This window comes from Phalacrocorax aristotelis, chromosome 1 (genome assembly GCF_949628215.1).
Source record: "Phalacrocorax aristotelis chromosome 1, bGulAri2.1, whole genome shotgun sequence".
Taxonomy (NCBI): domain Eukaryota; kingdom Metazoa; phylum Chordata; class Aves; order Suliformes; family Phalacrocoracidae; genus Phalacrocorax; species Phalacrocorax aristotelis.
The window spans coordinates 89,051,956-89,071,389 of NC_134276.1; the positions used below are offsets into that span (position 1 = coordinate 89,051,956).

At 37.7% G+C, this 19,434-nt stretch overlaps 1 protein-coding gene across 1 annotated transcript in view; it reads left to right on the forward strand.

Moving 5' to 3' along the window:
• Window positions 1–19,434, forward strand: part of POLA1 (DNA polymerase alpha 1, catalytic subunit) — a 205,300-nt gene that overhangs the window by 158,024 nt on the left and 27,842 nt on the right. Inside the window, exon 36 of the mRNA XM_075097393.1 lies at window positions 1,451–1,547. Coding sequence (XP_074953494.1) covers window positions 1,451–1,547 — 97 coding nt within the window. The remainder of the gene's footprint in view (window positions 1–1,450; window positions 1,548–19,434) is intronic.

Sequence of the window (19,434 nt, forward strand, 5' to 3'; positions counted from 1 at the left end):
GAAGCAGTAATCAGGATTTACTAAAAATAACTGGTGTATAATAGTATAATGATGATGCATATCGTAGAATAGCTAATAAGGAATAAAATAAGCTTCTGTGTGTCTTTTTTTAAAATAGGTTCACATGAAGTAGAAAAAAGTATACTGTTAAAATATATAAAAAATAACTAAGCAGTAGTAATAGTTGTCAAATATCTCAACATGAGTTGCTTAATAGTTATAGATACTTTATAACATGTCAGTAGAAGTGTAAAATTAGCTGAATTTAGTAACAAAACTTGGCTTGATGGGGTAGAAGAGTGAAAAGCTAAGTTAAAACAGAATTCCAATAAGCAGAAATACTTTACCAGTTGCTCTTCCACTGCATTTTCAGGATCATTTCTTGTGGTATACTGAGTTTCAATTTTACGTTGGGTTTCTAGCTCATCAGGAAAATCTTCAAGAGTTTGTCCATATCTACATGTGTACTAAATGTATTAAAATGGAGACTACTTCCATGTTTGATGCTGTTACAGATATCTCATTCTTAATTAGGATTTTTGTAATGCACAACTCTTCAAACCATTGTTGGCCAATATTTGAACTCCAATATCTCAAACAGCAGGGACTGGAATGTGGTTTTATTGAACAAGAGTTCAAGAAGATTAACTTGAAAGGGTTTTGTTGTAGCGTGGGCAAGATGGATCTCATGTGTATTCAAGCAATCTTCCAGTACACAGAATGGCAACAGTGACATGAATGCATCCAGGCACATACTTTTGAACTGGAGGAATAGCAGAGAGGCTTGACATTGCTGACATTCAGAGCATTTAATTGAATATCGTATTTCACATGTACACACCTGCAGATTTTTGAACTAAATGTGTGATTACTAACATGCAGTAGCTTTCACAGATGTGTAGAGCAAGGTGATGACATAGCTGTAAAGGTGTATATGCACCTGTTCTTATTTGAATGGCATGTTCACAATTAATGTAACCACAGCTGGCGGGGTGGGGGGGGAGGAAGGGAATACAGCCAAACACCTGTATTTCTCAAAAATATACATTAATTCTTTTTCTTTTTTGAGATCATGGCATTGTACAATTTACTGAAGTACTAAAGTTATTCCTTTGTCCCATCATTCTTATGACTTTCATTTTGTTGCTAAAGCATCATTGTGAAACATGTATCTATATGAATGGATAAATGTGATTTATGTTTCTGTAGGAATGGATAAGTTTAGTATGGTTTATATATATGCTTGGTGTAAATTCTGAGAAAAAGTGTAGAGATGTAGTAAAGAGATTTTGCAATATAACAAAAATAGTTCCAAAATCTGATGTGAATGGTACATATAAACTGTTAGGAAAAAACCAGAAAGAATCACTTTTTGGTAGTAGACTCAGAAATGGGTGCAAGAGATGCACTTCTGAGTTGGGTTTTTAATTACTGTCTTCTTATATTACAGTATTCTGATAAGGCCCTGTACACTCAGCTCTGCTTTTACCGATACATTTTTGATGTGGAGTATGCAATGGACAAAGTGATTGCTGAAGATGAGAAAGGTAAGTTTAAATTTGTAATTAATTAGCTAGAGTCTAATAGCACCTTGTGTGCTGGTGGAAACTAGGCCTACACATTTATACTCTTCAAATCTGAACTACAAAACAGAAAATAGAAAGAAGTATAAATTTAAGAATCCCCTGTAAGAGGAATGTGTTGTTTTGGAGTTAACCACTTTAAGAATATGTATGTCTCCTTTCTTCTTTTGAAGCGACTGTGCTTCAGAAACAGCGCTTTTTTTTGCATGTTACACCATTAGAGAAATCTCTTTGCTTGAAGTGTGAAGGACACATCAGCTTCAGTAAATTGATTAATTAAAACATATGTATAAAATATCTAAAAGAAAAGCCAATTAAAATTTACGTTCAACTATTAATACTGAAGAGACGCTTTTTATCAGGGAGAAAATGACGGCACAAGAAAAGCAGCAATGCTAATTGACTACAAAGCTCTCTTAAATATACAGATTAAGCTAATGTTAGGAAGATTTTTTTTTTTCTTCTCTTCTTCCAATTACCATAACATTTCTGAACTGAAGCATTTCTAAGCTGTAATGGATCCACAGATTTTGTGCAGCTAAGTGATTTTCAAGCTGACAGAAGAATATTTCTGAAGGTGGGCTAATGCTTGGTCCAACGTGGAATTCTGAATAAAGCTGTGTTTGAGTCCCACCATTGAAGTGCGTTGTCTGCAGAGAGCAGTTCCACCACATTCTCTGGGCAGTTCTGGTGGTGCCTGTGAAGAAAAAGTGCTACCGCTGGAGACTAACTACTGTTCTGATAGCTGCTCTGCTGTGACAGCCTTCCCTACCCCTACCCTGCATCACCAGCTAGGTTGCTGGGTCATGGAAGGAGATTAAACAAAACTCAGTCTTTCTAGATATTGTTTTAATAAGCCTTATATGAAGATCAAACCAGCATAACTGCTTAGCTAAACAGTGCTCAAATAAGCAAACAGTCTGGTTTTGGGCTGTTGTACTCATGTTTCATCGTTTGGAGGTTCTCATTTCCTTTCCTAATCCCTCTAAGACAAAGAACTCACTCTGATGCTTGCGCTTAAGAATAACTTAGTATGTCCGAAGAAGGTCACGCTGTATAGCCATCTCAGTCTAATACAACATTGTAGATGTACTGAAGGAATGTTATATGGTGGATGCTACTGTAGCTGAAACCAAATCACTTTGTGTGTAGGTTTCTTGCCTAATATAAGGACATAAGAGTAGAAGAGGCTTCATGAGTGATCAAATCCAATCCCCTGCTACTACAGACCACCGTATCTGCAAGTTCATGACACTTCATTTTGAAACCTGAGGGCAGTTCTTCCCCTTTTCATGTGTTTCAGACCCTCGTTCTATGACAGCTGAAAATTCACTATAATTTTGCCGTTGTTTGTGGCTGGTTTATGTTCATTCACTAAATGTTTATTTCACTTCCCTGATGTTTTCTACTATGCTTTTGGAAACAGTGGTAACATCTCTATTTTATGTTAAACTAAGGCAGAGGCACTCTTAGCTTTCTTTAGGAAGAATTGGTCTTGCTGCATGATCTTTCCTCTTAGCACCTTTGTGTGCAGTCTTTTCTAGGTTGAATTAATCTTTGAGTATGAGAAACTAGAAATTAACATGGTATTTTAGATGGTATGTATCCAGTGTCTTGTACACTGGATCTGTATGTTTGTTGGAAGTACCTCTGCCGATGCTTTCTTGAGTCATCTGTGCCCTGTTCATAGCTGTATCATATCATGAACTTGTAGTTAAGGAATGATAGAAATCTTGAGGTTTGGGGGAGTGGTGGAGGGTCCTCCTGTCATTTTGGAACCATCAGTTCATATCTGAGGTTCATGGCATTTTGTTTTAATTTCATTTTCTTGGTTCATTCATTTCGTACTGCTTAATCTCATTTGTAAGTTTAGACTTCAAGGTTAATGAATTATCTCTGAAAAATAGTATGGTGGCTTCTGCATTCACATAATTTCCTACCTCCTGCCTTCTTGGACCCTCACCGTGAATTGGAGAAAGTTCAATAAGGTTAGTTTCCAGAGTAATTCTCAAGGAATTGTAAGAACTTAGAATTATTATTAAGGTTGGACGAGACCTCTAGGATCATCAAGTCCAACCATAGAATCATGGAATTATTAAGGTTGGAACTGTCCTCTTGGACAGTTTACCTTTCAGCATGGTGTATTTTTATCTTAGCTATTTGGAAGTTAATATGTGATCATCTGGCCAGCCAGTGATTTCAGTCTTGGTGCTGCAGCAGGTGTTAAGGCCAGATAAATTAGATCTGTTAGTTTTCCTTTGAAAATGGGTTCTCTTCGAAGAGACTAACCAGGTGAGTCTGGTAAACCTATGTACAGTTTTGTCCTATTTTTCAGATATCATTTGGGAGGAAGTCATCTTTCAATTGCTCTAAAATACATGCAGAACTTGAGGATAATTGGCTATGGCTATTTGGGTCAGCTTTTTATTTTATAGATACTGGTGTTCTGTTTCCTAGTAATGTATGTTACTGATCTGATATACTTCATTTAAAACTCTGTAGGATTGAAATAATTTTCATATTCCAATTTTGTTGTAGCTGTGAAGTGGAAATTTAGTGAACTCCCTTTAATAACATAACATTCATGTTTATTTTCCCTTGGAAGCCAAAAAATGTTGTTTCCATGCCATCATTCACAAGCCATTCTGTCCTTGACCTGTGATCAGAATGATTGCTTTTATAAAAAACGGTGGCGAAGTTTTAATTTAGGTTTTGTACATCTTTGGTGTTTTCAGTCTCTTCTTTACTTTTTATGTGACTAAACCACTTATTTACTGTTGTTTTGATTTTAGTTTGGGAAGGTTTTTGCTTTGTTTCAGGACATTGTTTTTCAGAGCTTAAACAGCATGGACTTTAGGCGATTCTACCTTTTATTGCCATTTTTCCTCAGTTTTTAAAGACACGTTGTTCTTCTTTCTTCTAGATCGTGTTTATTCTTAAAAGCAGCTTTAGGTTGTTACTCACCTTGGAGTATTCTTCTGTAAAAAGAAATATCTTTTTTCAGTTGCTGGAGATTGAAGATCTAAATGTGTTTTCCGCCGTAGTTTGAAAGAATTAATAACTTTTCTCGTTCAGAACCTTAAGATTTTGCTACTAGTTCACTTGCGTTTTCTATATTTGCCTCTTCAAAATACAGAACAGGTTTTGTTTGTTCAGCTCTTTATATTGAAGGTCCATACTATTTATTGAAATGGAATCTAAAATAATAATTGTGAAATCAGTGGGAGTTCAAAAAGACATTCAACCTGCTCCCTTTCCCTGCAAGAGGATCGATACCATAGTCTACTTTTTAAAGATAGGCTAAATTTAAAAAAAACGTTGGTGATGCAGGTTCTACAACTTGTCAGGTTTTACAGCCAGTTTCTTCTCGTGCTTCCTGGTACTTACTCTAGTGAGCTCTTTATATATAAGGTGAATTTTGCTTTCTGAAGCTTATTCCATGCACAATGGGCAATAGAATATTTTCTTTCTCATAGAGTTTTACATATTTAAAACCTGTATGTTATCGTCTAATCTTTCAATGACAAATCTGAATTTTTTGGAGGAATGGGGGGATACTTTTCCACTTCTCTGCATGCAGTGGTTTGGGTTGGGTTTGGTTTTTTTCATAGACCTTCAGTAGGTCAGATCTGTCAGAGTGGAATATAAAAGAAGGATTAATTAACATGTTTTGCAGACCGTTCTTCTGTTTATTTATATCAGTGTGGTGTTTACAGTATTTGCAACAGCATTGTTCACTCATGTTTGATTTGTGATCTGCTGTAATCATTGTATACTGCTGATGGCCCATCTTTTCCCCCTAAGAATCAAAAATAAGCTGGTTGGTGTACATGATGCTTTATAGTTTCATTGACTGGTGAAGTCAGCTGTCAATTATACCATCCAGGAATATCGGGATTATGTAGTTTTGGGTCTTTAATCCAATTGTTAATAGTAGCATTTATCCTCCAAACAAATGTTTCCATTCACCTGGAAGTTTAAGGTCTGTCATGATGATACAGTTTAATATATTAACATTGTCATACAGTGCAGGGTTCTTAGTTTTCACACTACATGAAGTGAAATTCTGAAATTCTTCGCTGTCTTTCTAAATTAGGAACTGTTGCACAGTTAGTATCGGGTCAAAATCCAATTTTATCTTCAATATCAGTATGCCAAACTCCCTAATTTATATTTACCAATAATACCATAAGGACTGTTCGTTCTGTTTTTTTTTTTTTAAATCAGGAAAGGAAAAAGTGCTCCACTGTGACTAGTAACATACCCAAAATGTTTTCAGCACTTTCTTACACTTTAGTTTTTCGAACCTGGGTTGTGGGTTTAGTCAGACACTGCTGCCTAGGCAAACAGTCAGAGCAGTAAGAAGCAGCAAAGTAGTACCATCCTCTGTACATTTGGGTGAAAAAAGGATAGGTGAACTGTCAGTGATTTTAAACATGTGATGTTTAAATACAGAAGTATGTTTGCTCTGTACGCCTTAACTTCAGAAATGTAAACCCATGTATTTTTATGGCTATGTCATCAGGAGATCAAGAGAGAGTATAGTGAGCTTTGTATCATTATTCCATTCAAATATTGGTATTGTTAATATTCAAAGATATTACTCTCTTCATCTTGCTTCTACAGTAAAATTAAAGTCTTTAAAAACAAAGAGAAAGGGAGCCCACATAAAGTCAGTACGACTGCTCTGCCTCACACAGGTGTCTCCAGTTCAGTTCCCCCTCTGGGCATCAAATAGAAGTCTTCATGGAAGATAAGGATGTTGCAGTCTTCTTATTCACAATGACTGCAGCATTATTCCAAAGGCATTAATATCACAGAGGTTGTTTATGATGCTGCAATTTTTTTAGAGAACTAGGATCCTGGTCGTAGGATTTTTTCTGTTCTGTAGTGTAGAATGGGACTGAAAGCCACCATCTGTCCACTGTGCCATTTCTAAGAGAAGGAACGTCACAAATTCTGTTTGCAAGGCATTTAAGTATTTCAGGGGCAGAAATTGCAAAGATGTTGTGGTATATTTCACAGAATATTTTCAACTATTGAGTCCACGGTTATTGGATTCCGAACAGTCTGGGCATATCTGTTTAACAGGTAAGCAGAAGGAAGTGAGGATGGGAGGAAGATAAATTTGGCAAAAGTGTTTAAAATGTTCCTGTTTGTTGGGAAGACCTACATCTTCGAAGTATATGCCACTTTGTGGAAACAAGATACAATTGTTTTGATCATATACTTATGGACTGCAGTTTTGTAAAACCAAATGCATATTCAGAGGATATTTTCACACTTCGATCACCGCTTTGTGTGCGCCTCACTCCACCCTTCCGTGCAAACACTGAAAGTACCTAGTTTACTTAGCGATGTACAAACTGCAAAATTGCGTTGGGAAAAATTAAACTTTTCTAAGCTGCGTGGCCTAGACATAACACCATAAAATTCAGCTCTGAATATTTGTGTGAATCCTGTCGTTTCAGTGTTGGATGTTTTTCCCTGGTACGTTCACCGCTTGGTGTGCCGAGTAGCAGGTTGAAGTAATTCTTTTTTTTTTTTTTTAAATCGCTCTTAGAAAGAAGACAGTTTATAATGGGGATGTTGGCAGAGCTGCTTGTCAGTGTGGTTTAGTGTATGTCCTCCTGTCAGCTGGTGACGGTGGTGAGACTGAGGGAGTCAGACTGACTGCAGCTGGGTTTGAAAGGATGGGCTTGAGCAGGGAGCAGTTCCTGCTCCAAGACACAATGTGGAGATACAGTCAGGTAAAGAGAGGAGAGCAGGTGTGGAAGGATTGTGTTGTATGTGAAACCAGTGTAATGAAATGGAGACTTCTGGCATTAGAGCAATTTGCCACATTTTTATCAACATACAGGCAGTAACAAGAAGTACAAAAAAGTACTTGTTGCAAGACAAAAGAAAGGGCATGTAGTTATCTGTGTGGACTTTCCAGGGGAAGATAGGGAGAAATCATGTAAATAACCTATGTGTGTATGTGTGTACGCATTTATTTTTAAGATGGCAACAGCTGAAACTTGGCACATCTCTTTTCAGAGAGCACAGTTCGATAAAGCATTTCTGTTTGCAGCACATCTCCAGACACTGTCGCTAAGATGTCAGCTCACTATAGGGATCTTTACCTCCAAGCAAACAAATGGTCTTCTGCACATTTACTGTCAAGTACTTTGTCTTCCAGTCATGTTGTTTTGAAGAGATTGTAATACAGTAATTTTCAATAATTTAATCTTTGAGTATATCTTCAAAAGCAGTTTCATTTTTACTAGTGTGTTGTTTTAAAGAGGAAGATTTCTGAACCTTTTTTTTAATTTAAATAATAGTTTCTTGAGTATTTTTAAATCTCACTAACGTTTTTGAAAGCAAAAAAACTATTGAAAATTATTCAGCGTAGGTTTTTTGACCGTTTTGAAGTAATGTATGGGCAGTTAGCTGATCTTTAAATCTTAAGTTATCCTCCCATAATGATCATACTTTTTTTAATTGCCAGTTGGACATTTTTAACGTCTCAGGTGTAACTTTTTCTCCATTCAGTTTCTGCTTATGTGGTCTTTTTGTTAAACCTACAAAATCTAAGTAAACCCCATTACACTGTACATTTCTATAACCCTTCCTTTGAGCACAAACTTAATGGGCTGTAACATCTGAGTTATGAATTGTTATTTTCTCTGCTTGTGAATGAAATAAATTTAAATAATGAGTTAAAACAGTTACGATATGTCCACAACATGGGAAATCTGTGGCATGACAGGAGTGCATTTACTGTGGCTCATACGGCTAATAGAATGGTTTTGATTAATGAAAGCTACTTTTACCTTGCACGCTGTATTAATGTTGCAGGTGGGATGAAGCAGTGGCTTAACTAACTTCTAACTCCTGAACTGGAATGGTTATTTGACCTCTTCAGATAAATCTGCTGCTACTGACAGATATATTTTTTTCTTTCTGTGTGTGGGGAAAAAGTGAACACAAATATCATCTCATTTGCACTTAAGGATTTCTGCCTCCTTTATCAGTCCTCTTGTGAGCTTCTCTAAACAGAAAATATTTTAAAAATCTTTTTTCTTCACTGTTTCTTTTATGATCTGCAACTCTTTGACAGCTTTCTTACAAGAGACCTTTCTGGTTTCATCTCTGTTAATAAAGTTTGGGGTTGTTTTTTGATGGGGGGCAGTTCTGTTGTTAAATGCAAGTCAGAAGTGACAAGGCTTCTTGTAATGACTACTGCTTCTCACAGCAGTAAGCTCTTTTCTCTAGTGGAAAGTGCAAGACTAGCATGTTTTTCCTTTTAGAATACCCTTAAGTTTGATGGATCTGGCGTGGTACTCAAAAGAAAAAAATTCCTGTCTTTTAGATACTAGAATTCTGACATCAATGCTAATTTTTTTAAAATTATTTTAGTAGAAATCAGAAATACACATATAAACAATTTAACTCTGTGTAATCCATTCAGTATACATGTGCCTAGACATCAGAAGGATAATGTAATGCTAAGGCTTTAAAGAGATTTAAAAAAAGATACAATTATCTGTATGATTTTTAAGTCTCATAAGAAATGTATTTTAGAACTTGCCAGTGATGGCTCATAATCACTTTGATATTTTGAGGAAAATGGTAGCTTTAAACAGATGATACAGAATTTATTTTTAAAAATGTATTGTGCTTATACAGTCGATGGCTTTTATTTCCATAATGTTTTTTACTACATAATTATACATCTTAATTACGTAATTACCGTCATAATTATTATGTAATTACATGTAGTTCCACTAATTACAAAATCAGGAAGTGTAATTATCTACTAAAAACTTTCTGAAATCTTATTTGTTCACTAGAGATTATTTAAAAGACCAGTGACCTCCTGAAGATGATGTACAGTATAGTACATGATACCAGCTCTCCTTTTCCCTTTCTTAATGGTCAGTATAGTGTAAGAGGGTTGTGGAAAGACTATTGTGTCTTTAATTATTATTTCCCTTAAAATTCGGTTGGAAACCTTCACTGTATTGCCTGCAAATTTGGAGCCTCTTAAATTTTGTCATTGATATCTTATACCTTTAAATGTAAAGATTCTGTAGCTGGTCTTTACAGAAAGTTGCAGAGGTTCAGTCAACATCTTTGTAACTTTATTCTTTGTGTTTTGGTTGAGGGTATCTGGTGTCAGCTATAAAGATGCTTGGAAAAGTATTGTTTATGGCCCTGTATATGTGAAGTAAAGCCTTAATCCACAAAAGATAGGGGGAATGCAGCTGATTTCTCTTGGGCTAAAGATTTCTTTTATTGAGTAAAACTGCTTTTTGAAGATTTTCTTTCCTGTATCGATATTTGTTCATGTCTGTAGGCTGATTTATTACTTACTGTTGCACATACTTGGTTATAAATTTGTCTAACCGTGCAGTTTGAAACAAAAAATTGTTTACTGCATGTGAGAGAAGAGAAAATTCATATTCAGGACATTTTTATGGGTTTTTTTAAATCCTGATATTTTATTAAAACTGCACAGATAGAAACTCTGTTTTCTGCATATTAAATAAGTCAGCTACCTTTGGTAGATTGAATGAATAGAGTATTGTAAAGTGTTAATTTGGTGATCTTTTTTTTTACTCTGTAACACTGTGATGTATCAAAATGACATCAGAAATAGAAGGCTTTCTCTCACACTCATCATAACAGCAAACATGCATTTATTATGTCACAGTATTAAAGTGAACCACGAAGGGGAAAATATTTTCATTAACAGAAGACAGAATTCATGTGAAAGGGATCATGTAAAAAAGTAAGTGATCACAATTTGTGATACTAAGAAAAAGGGAGAAAATTGTCATCTCTGTGTCAGAGGGAAATGGTGAAACATTAACATGAAGAAAAGAGGTTACTGGAATATTGACATGTCTGTGGAACACTTCAAGACTTACTATTGTGTATGCACATGTATCAGTGTATAATTCTTCTTTGCTCATTATATAAGGCAACTGTTTTACTGTATACTTCCCAAAAGCTATTTTCACCTCCTAGACTTGGCCTGGGTTCGCAGGTAATGTGAGTCTGTCATCTTCTTGACGTCAGATGTAGTAGCCTTAACTCACATCTGCTAACCATATGAGCCTGAAGGAGAATTTGTCTCCAAACCAGTCTGAATTATACTGACCTTTAAAAGAAACACGTAGAGTCATTATTTGTGAACACAGATTGTGAAAACAGGATCCTTATTTGATCTCCAAGTTTTAAATTAATGCTGCAAATAAAATTATTTTAATTTTACTAACTGAGGTATAATAACTGCACGGGAGACATTTCTTTTGAAATATCTTTCTGTATCCTTAACAAAAAAAGGATTTATAACAAAGAAAATAGAGTTATGCTCTTTTCTCTAAGAAATGGATGGGGATAAATTCTTCTTGTTATTAAGACTAGAAGGCTATGAAGATAATAGCATAATGGGAGATATTTGTTTTCTGTAGAGGACACAAAGACAGTGCATAGTACATGTATAACAGTGCAGCACAATTCAGAGGAGTGTCTAAATACAGCTTAAATTTCATTTATTACATCAAAAAACACTTCCCTTCATAAAGCAGTATTACATTTTTGTCCTCTCTCTTATCAGAAAAATGTGGCGGTATCAACCAGTCTGGATTGATCTGTTTCTTGGGGGGGCAAATGGAGCACTTGAAGCCATGGGTGTTACTGCCATGGCAATGAAGAGTGTGCAAGAAACTGTTTGGAGTACATATTTCAGAAACTACCTCTGCCTCGCAAGCCATGCTTCCACTTGCACAGTTTTCAAGCCCCCCTCTCAGCAAAGCCACGCTTGTTCCATGACAAAGAGAGAGAACTACCTTTTCTTGTTAGTTATTTCGAGGATCATCTCTTCCTAACAACCCACCTACCAAATTTCGTGTTTCAGGCTAATGTAATTCCATTGGCTTCTGAGAACAAATGAGTCTTCTGTGACAGGCCAAAACATGGCTCGGCCTTGAATAAAAACAATACAGCAGGAGGACGTTCTTCTGTCCTGGCTTGTCCCTCTTCAGTGAGGGGGCTTGGATAGGTGAGAGGGGCAGCTGGTTGGGTTAGGGAGCTCTTTGTTTTTATCTAGCAGAAATGAGTTTGGAAGAAGTTGATTTGATCCTGACAGGTTTACAACTGTCAAATGCATATCAAAATGTTTTCTATCTTATATTATTTAACTCAGAATATAATAATGTAATTATTTTGACATGAAAATGTTACGTACTGTGATCTTTAAATAGACATTTTTCACTTTGTGAGAGATGCATGCAATAAGACAAAACAACAAAAAAAAAGAATGAAAAGGAGTGAGTGACAGCCTAAGCTAGTTTATTTAGATGATAAAAACAAATAATATTTGACATTAATAGAATTTTACAGACTTGGAATTAAAACATTTAGCTAGTTATAATATTGTTTTATATTTCTGGTGTAACAATATTATGTTGTGTAAACAGCCAGCAGAACATAACAGTAGCATGTTTACAGACTAATATTTTTCTTAGAAATTATATTACATATTCTAGAGGGAGGGAAAAGGAGCATTAAAGGGAAACTTAAAAATATGTATGACTTTTATACGGCTCATAAATCATATATATATATATATGTATTCACCTTAAATTAGACTTTTTTTTTCCTAGAGCTGAACCTGTAGTTTAAAGCATCCTCAATGAAAAATAGTAGTGAGTGACCAAAACAAATATAGTTCATATACTTACGAAGAGCATTAGCTACCATGCTTTTGAACAGTAATGGTAAACTATAATAGTCAAGACCTTGATGTGAAAAATTTTTATTATTTAATACTTTAAATTTTGTATTGTACAGGAGTCAGTGGATTTGAAATTGGTTATCATGCATGCAGTTTCATGGTAACTTGACACATAATTCAATTGTTTCAAGTATTACTTAATTTAGGAAGTCAGAAGTGTAGCTTCTTGGTTGGAAACAAGTATGTCCATAATTTTGCGAAAGCGGCAGATGTTGGAACACAAAATGCATGCATTCAGTGAAGCACAACTGCTGCAACTCTTCTAGCAGTTGCATTTAGAAAGAAAGAAAAAGAGGTTCTTATCTCAAGGTTTAGTTTCTGAAAGCCTCAGTGCAGGTTTAAAAACAGTATTTCTATTTTTTCCATTTCTGTTCTGCAAAGATTTATCAGCTTTTTCCCAGCTTAAGCCATACTTCAGATACCACAGTGATGCAAGCAGCTATAAGGGCAACCTGGTTATAAGGACACAGCCAAAAATATTTTCACAGTGTTTCCCGAAAACACAAACTGTGATACTTTCAGAAATTACAGTGAAGTGTCCGTGCCTTTTTGAACTTTTGAATACAATCTGAAGTCTGCTTCGTTTTGGATTTTTTTGTATTACTGCGGCAAATTATGAACATAAGAAGTACTCAATCAAGAGTTCTGGTTAGACAAAACACGCATTTTGTTTCAGTATTTAGTCTATTAACATATGAGCGTGCCTATGTTTTCTAGCAAGTTCCAAAAAGGATCCTTTTTGTTCTATTATGGAATTTAAAACTAGCGATTTTTTGATACAAACATGTATTCTCTGTCCACTAGTGAATACCAATGCTGCGCTGACCTGTAGGGTGTAGGTAACCAAATATGCCTCGTTTTAAGCTGTCCCTCCAGGCCAGCACCCGCTTTTGACTGGGGTATCTTTGGGTTTTGAGGCACCTGTGATGTGGCTGGCTGCTGCTCTCACCGCTTCTCCGTTTCCAGGTATCTCTGCTGCCCTGGCAAAAAGCACTTTCACTCATGTAGGTCCTGGGTTTGCTCAGCTCTTCCAACATGAAGGTACATTTCAGAAAGTGAGGAAATTCCTAAGTGAAAAGGAAGAAGCCGTTCAAGTTATGCCAGCCACTGTAAAATGTTTGTCTTAAACCCTAGTATAGTACCTAGGACGTGTAATACAAGGGTTTGATGGCAGTGGCTCATCACCTGCAGTCCCAGTGCATCGGTGCTTCTGGTTTTCTTTCCTTCAGTTCTATTAACTGCTGTTTAGGAGAGAAATTTTTGAGAAATTACAGGCATGCTGGACTTTCAGGAGCCCTCATCTTCACCACGCCTTGCCCCCCTCCTTTGTTGTTTGTTTTTTTTTTTAATAGTCTTACTCTTTAGAGATCCTTTGGAAATAGCTTTCAGCTTCCTGCTGCCATCAGCATCCAGTGTCACCTGCTGCATGTTTTAGACCCATGTCCTTCCAGGGATTAAGGTGCTTGTGCTTTACTGTCGTGAAAGCCCTAGGCATGCCGTTGGGTTAGCATCCTTCACCAGAAAATAGATGTGAAAGGAGAATAACAGTACACTCTGACTTCCCAAAGGTTTTATGAGGATAAATGAACGAAGGCTACGATGTAACCAAAGATTACTGCAGAGCAAGATAAACAGGTAATTACCACGGTAAAGCCTTACATTGCACATTCATACCTTAGGATGCCTTTCAGTTACTTGTCTATGTGCCTCTACCCTGACTGTAGAAACAGTATTAGTGGTTCAGCGTTACACTTCAAAAATTATGTTGCACTTTGAGAGGATTTGAGTTGTTGAGGATTTTTTGTAACAACTGAAGTCTAATAAGCTATCGAAATACAAAAATGAAAAACAACACAACTTCATTGAGCCAAATACTTACTCCTCTTTAAGTCTTATTGTTCTCTGTAAAACTCCTCCCTAGATAAGGGAGGCCAGTGGCACCCTGGCTTGTATCAGGACTAGTGTGGCCAGCAGGAGCAGGGAGGTGATCGTGCCCCTGTACACGGCACTGGTGAGGTCGCACCTCGAATACTGTGTTCAGTTTTGGGCTCCTTAGTACAAGAAGATCATTGAGGTGCTGGAGCGTATCCAGAGAAGGGAAACAAAGCTGGTGAAGGATCTAGAGAAGTAGTCCTATGAGGAGCAGCTGAGGGAACTGGGGTTGTTTATTCTGGAGGAGAGGAGGCTGAGGGGAGACCTTATCACTCTCTACAGCTACCTGAAAGGAGGTTGTAGTGAGGTGGGTGTTGGTCTCTTCTCCCAAGTTACTAGTGACAGGACGAGTGGAATTGGCCACAAGTTACACCAGGGGAGGTTTAGATGGGATATTAGGAAAAATTTCTTTACCAAAAGGACTGTCAAGCACTGGAACAGGCTGCCCAGGGAAGTGGTGGAGTCACCATCCCTGGAGGTATTTAAAAGATGTGTAGATGGAGTGCTTAGGGACATGGTTTAGTGGTGAACTTGGCAGTGCTGGGTTAAGGGTTGGACTCGATGATCTTAAACGTCTCTTCCAACCTAAATGATTATATCATCCTATAGCAATTATAGAGTAAACCTTTCTTTTTCATGGGGGAGGGAAAGGCTGCAGGTTTTATTTATTTGTTTGGTCTTTGCTTCATAAGAGACAAGTAAAGAACTTCCAGTTGTGACACCAAAATCCATGGCACTATGTTGGTACCGTAATCAAAGGCCCAACAAAATATTAATACTAAGGTAACTTCTAATTAGGCTGTCATAGGGATTCATGTGGGGTTTTTTGTTGAACAGGTTGTATTTTATAAAGGAGAAGTGCCTGTTCTGAATTACACGAGGAGAGAGCATAGTGCAAAAGAAGAATAAAGCCATAAAAGAACAAACCAGATGTATAAAGTGAATTTGGCAAAAAACAGTACTAAAATTCACAATACAGAAAATGCAGGAGAGAGTCCTGAGAAATGGAAATGTTGAAGGATTTGGAGAGGCAGCAATAAATGAAACTAATTTGCAGTACAGCTTCACAGTGAAATTAGTTTATTGCAAAACGTAGCCTTTATTTTTATGGGTTTTTTGGACCCAATGAGGTTAAAATTAAGTCCTGCATTTCCAGTAGGAGATCCCCAAACTGGATTTCATTACGGCTGTACTTGTTATCCTATGAGTTTTTCTTGATTAGGGAAGTGTTAAATAAGATCTGTATCTATATATTATTGAAAACCATTGCATGATCGTAGGCAGAGCCTTACACTAGCATTAGTAATCTCTGAAAGAATTCTAGAGTTTGTTTAGTTTGAAAATAAGTCATTTTGTATCATCTTGTAAAGTGGGGAACGGAAAAAGTCTCTGGAAAAGTATGTGGTAAAGAAGTTGTTTGGTTTTTATCGTACTCTAAACATAAAATATGATTTGGGAGGAAGTTTCTCTTTGCAGAAATCAGCGGTTTTACAGATATTGAGTACATCCTTGGGAAGTTTCTTCAGCAGTTGCAAGCTGATGTTTTTGAAATACCTGGAGCAGGCCAGTATTTCTGTTGAATAGTACATTTTTGAAGGCCATTATTACGATTGTCGTGGTTTAGCCCCAGTCAGCAACCAAGCACTACGCAGCCGCTCGCTCACTCCCCCCACCCCAGTGAGATGGGAGAGAGAATTGGAAGAATAAAAGTGAGAAAACTCATGGGTTGCGATAAAGACAGTTTAATAGGTAAAGCAAAAGCTGCGTGTGGAAGCAAAGCAAACCAAGGAATTCATTCACTGCTTCCCATGGGCAGGCAGGTGCTCAGCCGTCTCCGGGAAACCAGGGCTCCATCATGCATAACAGTTACTTGGGAAGAGAAATGCCATCACTCCGAACGTGTCCCCCCTTCCTCCTTCTTCCCCCAGCTTTATGTACTGAGCGTGACGTCATATGGTGTGGGATATCCCTTTAGTCAGTTGGGGTCAGCTGTCCCGGCTGTGCCCCCTCCCGGCTCCTTGTGCACCCGGCAGAGCACGGGGAGCTGAAGAAGTCGTTGACCAGTGTAAGCACTGCTTAGCAGCAACTAAAACATCTCTACATTATCACCACTGTTTCCAGCACAAATCCAAAACACAGCCCCATACTAGCTACTGTGAAGAAAGTTACCTCTATCCCAGCTGAAACCAGGACAATGATAAACCATGTTCTTAGCATAATTCAATTTGGTATACGTACTTTAGTTTTAAAAATTGGGTTCTTTTGCAGACTGTGCACTACAAAATGGTACTCAGGAAAAAATACTGTTGAACTTACACAGAAATTTTTACATTTAAGACTTTCCAACAATGTGGGTGCTTTATGTCACTAACTGGGCCTAAGAGAGGCCCAGGAAATGCTCGATGGTCAAACAAACTTTCCATTATAAAGCAAAGCTCTCTAGTGCAATATATCCCAATTATAAAGATAATATAAATCACCCCAGTGACAGGCCTTTTATATAGTAAGAAGCCACCTTATCTTTTCAGCTGATATACGTTGCCTTTAAAAAAAGAGAGTGAGTGATGAGTTGGGAAATGAGCTATGGTAGGCAACAGCAGCGAGCTCAGGAATGAGTGGGGGTACACGTAAAGATTTTCCTCCCTTTAGAGGAAATCCATCTGATGCTTTGCTTTAATAGACGCAAGGTGGGGAAAGCAGTGAACAGAAAATCCTTTATCTTTCCATGGGTAGGATTTGCTACAGAGCCATAGACGATTTGCCACTGGATATGCCTCCCAAAGTGCTGTGTATATGGTGATATTTGAGACAAAATCTGTCACTTGTGCTACACATAAAACAGTGAGGTCCTAGTAGAGATGAGAGATGAATATTCCTAAAGTATGAAATAGATCAAAAAGTCAAAGGGTCACAGTTCAGTGAAGTGACCAAGAGACTGCATACTTCTCCCTTCTCTACTGGCAGTGATGATAAGCTTCACTAAGTTTTTCTGGTGCCAAGACTGTAAGAAATGACATTTTGTGTGATCGCAAGAGAGGTGAGATCCGCTTCTGCACAGAAGATACCAGTTCAGCAAGAGAGTTACAGAATGACTGAAACAAGGAGGCATCTCCAGCGATTTTCTATTCAGCTACAGCAGGTTGCTCAGGGCCATGTTCATTTGTGTTTTGAGTATTTCTATAGCTGGAGACTCCACAACTTCTCTGGGCAACCTGTTCCACCATTTGACCACCTTCACAGTAAAAAAGGAAGGTACTATGTTTTACATGGAGTTCTTTGTATTTCAGTTTGTGCTCTTGCCTCTTGATCTGTCACTGGGCACCACGGAGAGGAGCCTGACTCCATCTTTACTGCCTGTATCAGGTGTTTATACACACCGATGAGGTCCTGCCTTGAGCCTTCTCTTCTCTAGGCTGAGCAGTCCCAGCTCTCTCAGCGTGTCCCCTTGTACGATGGATGCTTCAGTCCCTGTAATTGTCTTTGTAGCCCTTTGTTGGACTCACTTTAGTAAGCCCATGTTTCATGTTCTGGTGAGCCAGCACTGGATCCAGCACTCCAGATGTGTCTCACCAGGGTTGAGCAAAGAAGGGTCATCTCCCTCGACCTGCTGGCGATACTCTGGCTAATGCTGCCCAGGGTGCTGTTGGCCGCCTTTGCCGTGAGGGCTCATTGGTGGTTCATGTTCAGCTTGTTACATGCTCCTTAGCTTGTTATATAGGTACTCGAGTAGAGAGGTACTCTGTGAGCAGGGGCTCTGCTGTTTTCTTTCTGTCTGTGTAAAGCAAAGCAGGCATTCCACACCAAATGTCACTATTGGAGAAAACTCACTGCAAAGGAATGCACTTCATCTCCACTGGCTTCGAGGTCTCAAAGTTCAAGCATTTGTGTGTGAATTTATCAGCCTGTGCTCCTTTGTATCATGGAGAGAATTAGGCAGTTCCAGGGCATGGCTCAGCTAGTCTCATCTATACTAGGCTGGTATGGATCACACCTGAGAAATGCCTCCTCTTTGCTTCATTGGTTATAAAGGAGATCCAGGGTGACAAGGAAGTAGTATTACTGGAAAAGTTATACCAGAGATATAGTCCATTAATTTACTATGCCAAATGTGGAAAATTATTATGTACAGCACTCCAGTCACCTCAAGGTTTTTCATCAGAGACTAAAAAATAACATCAAAGTAGTTTCCTTTATCCTTCTCCAGTTACAACCTCTGTTGACTAAAGCGAAGTGGGAAGAGCATGTTGCTCTGAAATAAACCAATTCTCCATCCCAGAATAACCTATTTCTAAAGTACACATACCTAATTGTAAAGACCTGGGGAAAGGCATCAAGTCATAAATGTTAACCACGAGGAGGCAGAATGCCAAAACTCCCACCGCTCCTTCAGAAAAGTCTGTTGTGAGGTCTGCAAACCAGCCTGTAAAAAAACACTTTCAGAACAAAGTTTTGGCTTCTGTCACAGGAGCAAGCTGTTGTTTTATGGTTGTTTGTAGAGAAGCGGAGAGTGTAATTCCTCTAAGCCCCTACTATTTTTCAAAGGGATGAATCTAGAGACTAAACTTTTTGTATGGGGTTGTTTGGAAATTAATTTACAACCTTCAAGGTGAATAGCTATTATCTATTAATAGCTGTTCTTTAGCCACAGAAGATTTTTGCAGTTAAAAGCCAACTCTGTCAGCCTCCACTTTTTCATATTCAGTAAATGCAGGGATTTTGATAACTCCATATGAAGTTATCCCGAGGAGGAGTTTAATATTCTGCAGTTCATAGCACGTAATCTTCTTTCTGCTTGAATGTCAAGCATGAAAAAGGAAAAAATACATTTATAACGTTGGTTTAAAAAGACCATTTGAAATATATTTTCTTATAACAGAGCAGGTAATCCATTATTTTACTTGTAGACCCTCTTTAAGGAGTGTAGGAGACAAAAGGCATGCACGGATTTGTAAGTGTATCAAGTTAGTACACTAAGATCAAAGGCTATCTCTGCATGAGGGACTTTGCACATTCTCTTCCAGATCAGCTGCAACATCAAGGACAGGAAAATCTGCAAAGCATTTTGTTTGCTATGTGTTCAATCTCCTGTCATCTGCTAATGCAGTCTTTGTCAGAAAGTACTTAATGTTGTGG